General features: G+C 37.7%; 1 protein-coding gene across 1 annotated transcript in view; it reads right to left on the bottom strand.

The window, feature by feature from the left end:
• Positions 1 to 12,062, bottom strand: part of DOK5 (docking protein 5) — a 573,014-nt gene that overhangs the window by 185,175 nt on the left and 375,777 nt on the right. Inside the window, exons 3-5 of the mRNA XM_085614566.1 lie at positions 9,709 to 9,823; positions 9,488 to 9,607; positions 5,458 to 5,647 (exon numbers count right to left, since the gene is read on the bottom strand). Of these exons, the coding sequence (XP_085470692.1) occupies positions 5,458 to 5,647; positions 9,488 to 9,607; positions 9,709 to 9,823 (425 nt within the window). The remainder of the gene's footprint in view (positions 1 to 5,457; positions 5,648 to 9,487; positions 9,608 to 9,708; positions 9,824 to 12,062) is intronic.

The following is a 12,062-nucleotide window of genomic DNA, read 5'->3' as shown; positions in this document are numbered from 1 at the left end:
GACACAGGGCTCTGGATTACCCTGTCAATGAACACAAAACTTGTCCTTTGATTCAGAGTCAGAATGGAAGGGCCAAGGCTTTGGGTCGTGGAAGCTCTCCTCCTTGTCACACAGGCAAGGAGTTGTCAATGGACAAAATCATAGTACCTCCTTTCCCGGGTCGTGAACAAAGTGAAACCTTTTTAGGAGATAACTTAATTGCCTTGAAATGTGTGCTAGTTCATTATTATCCTATATCATTCCTGCCCTAATTGAAAAAGACATTGTAACATATTTTTCATAAATGGCTGTTCTCCTTCCTACTCTGTTATAGTTTTTCACTCCCATTGTTTTTACCTCACACTGTTACTTCCATGGACACTCCAGGTTGGGTGTGAGAATAGAATAGTTTAATTGATTTCTTTCACAGAGCACATTTACAATTTCCTGGAAACATGCACTGTCTGATAACTTCTTCCTATTTTATGGAGGTCACCACAGCTCTGTGCATGCTTGATTATTATCTCAACTTTATATTGTACCTCTATGCTCCATAATTTTTGTTTTTGGATTCATTTCACAGCAAAGGTTTTCTGATTTTCTTGATGTTAAATTTTTGCTTCCTTTTTGGATTTTGAATTTTGGATGTTCTGTAACCTTCTAAATGTAAACACCAAAAACTAATATTTTGACTATTTTGTCAGATTGTTTGGAGCCAATGAGTATTAACTTAGCATAAGATACCACCAATTAGCTATCACAAATCTTCCCTCATCATCTTTTATGATATTGATGCTGGAGTTCATAAAGTCTCCATATACAAATGAGAATGGTATTGCAAATGTCTCTTTAAATGCAAAGGCAAATCCTTTTTAAGCATATGATGCTCTTTCAGAAACTATATATTATTTTTTTACTGTATATAGATAAAGATTTTTTCCTTTTTAATAGACATTGTCATGCTTCCCATTCAATTAAAGTATTCATATGCTTCCAGATCAGTATCATTTGATTTCTGGAATTTCATACAAAGGAAATGAGTCCCATCGAAAAATGTCACTCCCCCTGTGCTATTTAGGGATTGGAGGATCATCAGTTTTCTGTAACGGCACCCTGTTAACTCCATTGATGGAAAATTTCTTCTTGAGTCAGCTAGAGTAGACAAGGCTTTATACTTCCTGCCCTACTTTGGGTGGACAGTGTGATGTCCTTTTTATCTGTCCTTATACCCCAGGCATGGCCCGGCAGTGAGGGACAGAAAATACAAATAATGATCCCCAGACCTAGGAAAATAATCACAGAGTGTCATTATTTTTTTTAATGTTCAATAACAAAACCGCACTTTGGCATTTGGCTTTGAAAAACAAGAAGTTTTCTAAAGGTCGATGGATGAATCAAAACCAATGGTGGCCGTCCATCAAACCTTTTGCACCTTTAAGGAAACCTACATGATGGTGCGTCTTGTCAAGTTACAGCGGTCATTGGTGGCCAGCAGTGATCTCCAAACTTAGCAGATGATAGTCCATCAGTATGGTGGACATAATGTTATCTGCCATTTTGTCACATGGTGTACTGTCTGCCAAATTCTAGATCAAGCACAAAATTTGGTTATTGGACTGCATCAGCAATCAACTTCCAATTTCAATTAACAATTAGACAAAGACACAATCTTATTTCCGGTAATGTCTTAGTCCCCTTCTTTTACTTTTCATTGTATGAAAAAAAGTAGAACAGATCAGCTTGAAGAATTCACAGCCTTCTGGAAAACCCTCTTCAGGATAAATATTTGAGAGCATTAAAACATGAAAATAGATCTTCTGGAGCAGCCAAAGGATGATTTTTGGTCTTGGATGCTGGAAACCAAGTTGGATATCTGGGCTGATCTTTGCATATTCTTTACACAACAAAAAAATCTTCTAAACACATATTGTACAATGCAGAAACTTTTCAAATTGTAACTGTTTGAGAAGGGCAGGTGTTGAGCATGCGATGAGCTTGGCTGTGCTTTAAACATATATTCCAAGAATGCAAAAATGTACAACATTTTTGAAAAGATATTCTTGAGAGGCTGTCCTCGGTTTTTGGAACCCAAGCCACAATCTATGAAACATCCATCACCGTAGGGTATGGAGAGTAAACTGATTCACAAAAAAATCCTCAAATACAGTGAATTCATATGGAAGGCAATAATGATAGCTAAGAGAGGCAATTTTAAGTATACTGAAGAGCAGTGAGCTCCCAAATGTGGATAAACACATTTTTGACATTTTTCTAGGCATCACTTGAGAAAACTTTACATAAAAAAGACACATAAAAAAAAGTTTAAATATATACATATATATGTATCAAGGACACTTGTCTCACGTAAGAGAAAGCCCGCACTTGTTTCTCAAAGATAACCCCATTTATTCCTGGACAGCACTTGAGCGCAGGACTGTATATATATATATATATATACATATATATATAAAAAAATCCCGGAACAGTCTCCTGTAAACCGGGCACAGACTCCAACTTCACTTATGTCCATGACGTATTTCAGCCACAGACAGTGGCCTTTGCTCACATGCGCGCTGCCTCATTATCACCAGCTTTTAAAGTACTCAACATGTGATTGACATACAAAAACAAAAACAAAGGCAACTGAGAACAGACTAATACTATGTCGAACCATCACTACTACTCTCAATAAAAATAGTAGTAAAAATATACAAATCGACTATTAATACATAGTGCAAATATTGAACGTTTGTATATTAAAAGCATACATATGTAGAAAATCTATTCAATTTTAACAACGTAGGCATATCAACCAAATTTGGGTTATGATCTTAAGCGATCTCTCATATGCTGTGCATTGTCCCCCAAAGACTGATGATTCTGATTGAAATACAGGATTACAATTATATTCATTATGTACCTGTGCTTGTGAAGCCACCTGATGGCTCATAAAGTGCCATATCCTATTTGAATTATATTTCTTTTTTGCTTTATGTAGTTGAACTGAGCCCAAAGTGAGCTTACTATGCAAGCTACATCACAATTTCAGACTGTTTGAAATCTCAGTAAGGACATATATTGTGTTGTGTCTCTTTTGAATATGCACAATGGTCAATAATCTTATGTTAATCCAGATTAGCAACTCAACCTATAAAGGAATTCACTATTTCATTTGTCTAAGGCTTTAGATTAAACATATGTAGCGGCCGCAATCTGTACACTAATAATGATAAAATCACAACCTTGATGCCAAGGAGTAAAGTGCTAAGTGTTTAAAGTGCTCAATGTTATAAAGTTCATATGTGTAAAGGTGCAAATTATGGGAAGTTATCCAGCAGCTGTGCATGTATGATGATGTCTTATAATTAGTTCCTACCAAGATCTTACAACTATTAAGCATCTTAAAACTCCTAAAAATCTGAAAGATTTTAACAGTCCCAGTAATCTTAAAAATCTTAAAAGGTCCAGTGATGTTCTATGTTCTGTATCCTATATTGCTTAACCCCAGTTATGTCCTAAATTAATTGATTTATGCAAATTAATAAGAAGTTGTGGAGATCCTCACTGGCGATAAAACCTTTAGGTACTTTAGAATCCAATTCTAAGATGAAACGGGTCTCTAATTTGCATAGCAGTTTCTCATGGTTGCCTCATCTTCTCAATGGTGGGATTGCACCTATAATGTAATACTTTAAACACTTGAGGTTGTTATCATGTACTTCTTTAAAATGGAATGCAACCGGGTATGTGGGGACCAAAATAACTATTGCTCTAAGATGTTGTGAAATCCTCACATGCAGTTGTATCTTGGTACTTCCCATGTAGTGAAGCCCACAAGTGCATTCCAGGACATACACAGCAGAGTCTGTTCCACATGTGTACAAACCTTCTAACACAACCAGCTGTCGGCTGAACACTGTAATATAATATAATTGGAAGTATTGACCCCAAACAGGCATGCCCTGCAGGAGCTACACTTAAAGAAACCTTTTCAAGAAGTAAGCCAGTTGGTGTTCTCATCTGATTCAGGACTGTTCTTAACTACTGCATTCTTCATTGAAAAAGACCAACGAAATGTTATATTAGGTTTCCTCGGGAGAACCGACCTATAGTAGGATCAATTAGTACTATTGGCCATTGACTGTTAAGGATTGATCTGATTGATTTCTCTTGTTTACTATAGGTGGTGATTAATCTGATACTAATTTCATTGCCTTAATTCATTTTGAGATCTTGCGTCTGGATTGTGTTTGATTTTGCTCCAAAGAGAATGAATTCCCTTGACCTACCATTTGCTTTTTTCATTGCCCTTTGAAAGGTGCTTCTAGCTATATAAATCTTTCATAGGCCTCAGATTGACATTGGGTTAGATCACTCTCTGAACTACAGATCTTGCATATTCTCAACATCTTCCCATTTGTGATGCTGTTTTTTAAATGTTGCGGATGAAAACTGGATGCATGGAGTGTGGAATTACCCACCGTACTTTAATGGTGTAATCTGGATTCAAGTTTGTTATTCTTGATGACAATCTGCACATCTAAAAAATCATTAGTGTGTGTACTCATGTGCACAGTGAACTCCAAATTCATTGCATTTGAATTATTACATTCCACAAATCTGTTTGCACTTTCCATAGTTCCCTTCCAAATTGTAAACACGCCATCTACAAAGCATAACCAGCACACCACATGTTCTTCCCAATACGAGTGGCTTATAGAATTGGTTAGCATTATTGCATACCTATGAAAAACTCAATGACATAATAGTATTTTGAACACAGCTGTTTTCATTTTATCTTTTGCATTACATTTATTATCTGTCATTGGTGTGGTAGAAGTTTTTATTTTTTCAAAAAAGATAAATAAAATAAAAACAATAAATACAATCAGAACGTTATCTAATTCAACCTCAATCAGAATCAATTTAAAAATAGACAGATTGGGCTTTAAACTTGTTGTTGAAAGAAATTACACTTTCTCATTTCAATAACATTTAAACATAGTTTAACCCATTTTGCTTTTCACACATTAGTAACACTTACTTACATAAAGCTGACATGGATTGTGGAAAAACATTTTTAACCCATGCCCTATTATTGGCACACATGTTGCTACTACACCACAGATTAATGAGTTCTTCAGAGACACACACACACACACCACACACTAGGGTCCATCATAGTAACCATCTGTGTGCATTATGCAAAAAAATGTTTGTCATAGTCTTCTGTTCCGAGAATGTCGGTTTAGAAAGCAAACTGTATGTCTATCTTCACTCTTCACATCAACACTAAATGATTTATTTATGTGTTCCTGGCATAACTCTTGTATTTGTCATACAGGTCAATTTTCCCCATTACTTACATGCTGAAATTTTCATTTTTTCACAATGATAATTACTCCTTCATATATCACTGTGTGTTAAAGAATTGTATTTGTCATGAATGGGGAAGTATGGGTAATATGCAATACTCACCTTCCAGCTTCAAATGTGAACCATGTCGGGTCCCGTCCATAACGACGCAATGAACTTAAAGGCCATGAGACTAATTTTAGTCTAGGATTTTGGACATCCCAAAGACAGATATTCTCAAATGTAATTTGCAGAGTGCATTCCCCATGAATCTCAAAGTTGGGTGATGGCATCAAATACACATGGAATCTTTCTGAAAGAACAGCAGAAAGTGTATTTCTTAATTACGGGGTATATTGCCCATGATAAAATGTAATTGTTCAAGTTTCTTTGCAGTTATATAATATATTAAAGACATACTGAATCAGACACATTGAATCAGGATGCAGTTAATATGGAAACAATACACACATGCTTCACCATCAAAAGAACTGTTTCCTATCTGTAGACTTGTCTCATATGATTTTTGACCAGCTTGGTGAAACACTAATGATTCCAATATAAATTACTTGCAATATGCACACCATGTGGGGATCCAGAAATGAATTTAATTTATGGCTTCTTTAAATTCCATGGTGGAATGGTCATTATTTTTCTTATTGCTGTTGGTAACATCGATCACCATGGTATTTATAGACAAAAGATGACTTAGAATGTGAAATTGTTCAATGAAAAGCTAATACTTAAGTATATTTACACCGTCTTACACGCATTCTGTTTATATTTGGGAAATTTGCTCATTTCATCAGTCCATGCTTTTTTTTATGCAAAACCCAGTGTCTAATTTATTGGTATTACTATCTTTGGATGAACACATTAACAACAAACTCTTTTATGCAGTGTATTGAACCACCAATAGCATTACCGGAAATGGAGTCAGCAGTTCTACCTTATTAATTTGACCATTGAGTCAGCGAAATAGAAGGATTTTGGAGCAGTAGTGGAGCAAAAGAATATTAGCAAAAATCTAGAAACTAAGGTTTAAATAACAGCAATGAATTCTAACTTCACATCTAGTATGCACGTGCAGACCTTGCACATAATCAGAAATGTGATACAATTTTTCTGCTGGCCTTGAACTATGTATATTTCTAGCAACTTCTGCTTTTCATAGTTTCATAGATCCCTAAAGCTGTCCGCTGTGGTTTTTGAAAATCCACTAAGTGTCAGAAATCGGCTCAGGTCATGCAAGGGATCATGGGAAATTTTGATTTCTGCTATTTGTAATATATTTAAGGCAAAAAATCACACTTTTGAGTAAACAATCAGCCATCATGAATCATTAAATGGAAGGACTCCTGCAATAAATATCAGTTAGAGGTTACCTATGACTGATCCTTTAAATCCTAATACCTGTTGACTAACTTAGGCCAGGTTATAAAAAATAAATCTGTCCATGTTGTTTCTGTTAAATATGGGGAACTTTCTTGAACCATCTAGTGTTCCAAAACAATGGGCGTGCTTACCAGTTAGATCACTGTCATATTTCAAGAGTTTTAAACGTACTTATAAAATGTCTCAGATTTAAGACTTGAGAGATGTTCCTGTGAAGCATGTGATATTGATTAGCATTAGATATAAATATATTAGTGGAAGATTGGAGTTGCACACTTAACAAACATTTGGAGATTTTGTGAGTACTTCAAAGGATACTTTCAGATTGGCTAGTTATTTGGAAATTTGGAAACATTTTTATTGGATTTTTAAAGGCAATAGTCAGTTGAACTAGATTTGAATGACTCTAGTAACAGTTTAATGATAAAATGTAAAGTAATGCCATGTTTTATGTGGGCTTTACACTGCTAAATGCTCTAGAAGTTTTGTGGTGCCAACATCTTAAAGTAAGGATTTGAATTGTTTTCAAACAACATCTGGAAAAAGTTGTTTTGAGATTAATATATTTGTCCTGACATTTTGAAAGTATTTGACACTAATGAAAATCATAAATCATATAAATGGAGGGAATGTCAATAAATGTCAAACTTTTACACAATAATTTCATTTGGAACAAGGGCCCGATACACCATTCCAATTCACAATCCAGGTATGAGCAGTTTGCAGACAGACTGATTTGAATGTGAGAATGCAATTTGCTATGCACCAATTTGCAGAGGTTGGAAACAAACTGCCTTTTGATATTAATTATTCAGGACACAATTTGAGATCCCCTTTGAATCACTGAAAATGCATGAATGGAGACAGTGGTCCTCTGGACCACTGCCTCCTCCCACGGCCAAGGCTGCCAACTTCATTTTCAAATAGGAAGCCGTTTCATCCCCAACTCTGTATCACTAGTCAATGATTTGTAACCCTAAATTTCATTACAAACCATTGATACATCATTTCCTTCTCTTTTTGATTCTGAAAGGGTCACATATGCAGCCGCAGTCCGTGCAGGTAACAGCAGTGGGGCGGTGTAAGAGGGCATTTCGAGAGACGATGCCAAGGGAAAATTAATTATTTATTTCATTTTCCCTCGGCATCGTCCCTCAAAATCCCCCCTTACCCGGCCCCACCGCTGTTACCTGCCCGGACCACTGCTGCACATATGCCCATCAAAAGATTTTTCTCACTTGTAAAATTGATTTTCTACAAATTCACAAACGTTGAGACTTTGATAATTGCAATTTTTGCAACTGTAAAAAGGGATTTGTACAGCTAGCAAACTGCTGTACAATATACAACAATATATATTATTCAGACACAAGTCTACATGGGTTTACTGGGATTTCAGATCTTTTGAATTTGTAGGATTTTGATTATTTTATTCTTGCCCATGTTTTCTAAACAAAGTAATACCCATGCATTTAAGCCTTCCTGTGAATTAGAAAACATAACATGTGTATGTATTCGAAGAAAATAGGGCTACCAATTACAAAAAAGTAAATGCTAATATAATTTTCCACATTAGGGTATGATTTACTAATTTCTCATGCAATGCAGAGCTGCAACCAAATTTGCTGCACTGCTTGGAAATGGCTGTTGTGGGCAACAAAGAGCCTTGCGCCATGGAATGCAGAGGTGCGGGTGTGCAGTCTAGCATTGCATTTGTACTAAAAGCATAGCTTTACAGTAAATTTCCTATGCCTAAAGAAATTCAGAAAGATTCAATGCATTGTATGCCTGCTGTGCACTTCAGCAGCCATACAATGAATTGATTTTTTTCAAACGAAGTGAACCAATTTCCAATTGTTTATGACTGCTTGTTGTCGTTTTTGAAGCAAAGTTCGGTGTGGCTTTCTTCTCAGTAGATTTGGCTTTGTGTCAAAACCGGCAGGTGTTTGTGTTGATCTGACCCAGTAATGCCCTTTTTTTTTCTTTTTTTTTTTTTTAGTCCTCATTTCATCATGACTGCTGCATTCTCAGTAATGCCCTTTGACACAAAGCCATGTAAAGTAACGCAAATAGAGTTTTGCACTGAGAAAAAAAGCCTTGTATGCTAGTTATTAAGTACCATGGACCACTTTGCATTGCTGTTGCATCAAACACAAAACCTTAGTAAATTTGGGCATTAGTTAAAATTATTCCATCCATAAGACAAAAAAGACCTTGTAAAAGTGAGACTACATTTCCCATTTTATTTGGCAGTTAGAACTAAGCTATATATTTCCATATTTTTTCTTAATATTTATATAATCACATAATAAGTAAAACTATAATTATAATTTACATGCCACGATTAGCATGTGCTGGGCACTAGCAAACAATAATGTAATAGGTCAAACCTAACCTTAAGAGAGCTTTAAGTGTCATCAGTTAAACATTGAGCTCAAACACACACACAAAACAGTAATAGCGAACATTCAGTGCAAGCAGCAGGGCTGGCTTTAGCGCTGGTGGCGCCCGGCGCGACAAATATTTTTGTCGCTCCCACCCCCATGACGTCCTCCTCAGAACTACTACCAGGCAAAAGTGCCCCTCTTCTCACCAATCAAAAGTTATTGCTAAACACAGCGCACTCCCTCCACAGGTCAGCCCCCAGTGCGGCTGCACCAGTCGCACTGCCCAAAAGCCGGCCCTGGCAAGCCCAGCACATGTTTTTACACAAGATGTTTTTTGCTTTGCTTGTTGTTCTGTAATGAGTTGTACATACCACTTTGCTCGCGCTCTACGCCCGTCGCCAGTAGGTCAGGCTCTCCTAGACTTATGTCATTAATTCGTGTTCCTTGGCACTCCATCTGTAATACTTTGCACCACTCATCGGCTTCAAGTTCTATTTTTATAAAGAAAGGATACCCTTCATGTGATTATGTTCTATTTTTAAGCTTCAAACACTGCTTACGGTGTGTAGAATTACTCAATCATGCAACCCACCTGAATCACAGGTGAATGTTCTTGACGTGTCATCATTAAAAAAAATTCCTACAGCATGTTTCTTTGTTGTTTTTGGTAGTCGCAAAACGTTCTTCACGTTGCTCAGTTCTGTGACCTGAAAAACAATGAAGAACTGATTATGAGCTTTGAAGTAAGTTCAGATCATTAGAGGCGGGAGAAATTAGACAACAGTAGCAAACATAAGGAACGGAAGATGTCTTGGGAATTGTTTGCATAAATCAACTCCATCCATGAATCAAACATGTCAAAGAGGCTTCATTCCCTAGGCATCTCTTTTTTTAACTGTGAAGTGTGAAAAACACAATGCGGGACCGTAATACAAGCAAACAGTTATATTAGTCAGCATACCTCTGGTTGAAACAAGCAGGACAGATGGCAAGGGAATTTGAATGCCAGCTGCACCAGTGAGCAACGCACATTGTGCTGATGATCTATTTACCAAATATTTGTATTTACTTTACATTAGATGAGTATTGATTATACATTGAAACAGATAGTATTTTTGTTTGTTCATTTTTTCTTTGTCCTAGAATTAGGGGACTTAGGGGTGTCGGAGCTAGTAGGCAATGGGCAGCTAGTGCCTGCAGCTAGTCCTCCACTAAGGTGACCACATCCAGTGGTGTAGGTCACCGTTTGTACCCGGAACCCACTATTTCTGCCCTCCTAAAGATGGCAGAAAATTGAATTTTAGGTGTACAGACCTGGCTTCCCAACCTGAGGTGTGGCGAGCCATCCTAGGGGTGTACAGCTCCTCCTTAGCTACATCCCCACCTTGCCTGGGAGCAGGTGTACCTGGTGCAAGAGGAGGGCTGTTTCCTCCTCAGGGGGATATCAGAGGCGGCGTAGGCTTTGAAGCTTACCGCTCTGATGTGCCAAATCACTAGCAATCTTGGGTGGAGTGAGGTGTTAGGTCCTTCCTGCCCAAACTTTGTTTGTGACTCCTGGAGTGATCACATTGCCTGGCAGGAGATCAGAATCTTGCCTTGGTGGCAGCACGCGTAGGAAAGCACAGGCTGGTCAGACAGAACACAGTGAAGTTGGGCAACTAGGTGGGCAACCTCTAATGGCGCCACCTGGCTGCAAGCCATGTCACCCGGGGCACAAGATTCATTTCAGGAGGGAGAAGGCATGTTGTTTGATACCAAACATGACTTATTATAGTGGTACCTTAATGGAGCTGCCAATCTCGAGAGTGCCTAGTTGACAGCCCATGGTATCCTATGGACCGCTAACACATATAGTAGTTTCCAATGGGGAACGCCACTATAGAGACATATACGTTTGGACGTATATGTCCATACTTTTCATGTAATGCACCCTGCCTCCTGGGCTGAGGAGGCCTACCTTAGGGGAGTCTGACATATATTATAGGCAGTGCATCAAGTGTGCCACACATGATCAGGTCGCAGTCGAGTTCAAGAAGTTTGCACTGCTCCTGCAGTCTGCAATGGTAGGCCTACTGTCAGTAGTTTGCTTGGGTCACCCAGGGTGGCACAAAACTGTGCGGCAACCCTGGGGACCCCTTTACCACCTATGCCCTGGGTACTCCTGGTTCCATATACTAGGGACTTATAAGGGGGTTAAGTCTTTGCCAAGTTGGGATCACTAAATTGAACATAAAAGCTTTAGGAGAGAGCACAGGCACTGGGGTGTGGGCAACAGACTCCAGTGCACTATCAGAGTCATAATCATCAGCATTTCAAGCAAAAATTGGCAGACGACCATACAAAAAGGGGCATTTTCCTACATACCATATAAAGTATTTCGTGTAAGTGAAAATTAACGCCTTTAGAGAAATGTATGGGGACAACTGTAGTAGGCAGATTATGGCAAAAATCTTCAATAGATTTAAGATGTGGTTTACAGATTATTTTTGTGTCAAAGAATACAATGCAGGCAAACAAATCTGAATACGAATGTGTTTAACACTGCAATAGTATAATTAATGATGATGTGTCTAACCTTTCTAAAATTTCACTTGAAAAGACTGTCCTCCAAGCTTCAAAGTTTAGGTCAATTGACTTTCCTTTTTATGCATGGCAGATAGTCCTGGTTTCTTTGGGATACATTAAGACACCTGTGTGGGTTTAGTTCCAGGGAAAAGCTTAAACAAATGAGTGAAATCATTAGTAGAAAATATGCCTGATGCAGGTAGTAAGATTTTTGGTGAGCTCATACTGACATCTGTCCAAAATTGGCTAGAGGGGAATAAAAGACACAGAGCCTGACTTGGTAATGTTCTGACCCATAACTTTATTGCTCAGTGTCAGAAGGGCCTTGTGCTCATGTACATATTTACAGGTGGTATTCACACAAAAAGGGAATACTAGTGA

This window comes from Triturus cristatus, chromosome 7, assembly GCF_964204655.1.
Source record: "Triturus cristatus chromosome 7, aTriCri1.1, whole genome shotgun sequence".
NCBI classification, from domain to species: Eukaryota; Metazoa; Chordata; class Amphibia; order Caudata; family Salamandridae; genus Triturus; species Triturus cristatus.
This window is presented reverse-complemented; position numbering and strand designations above follow the sequence as displayed.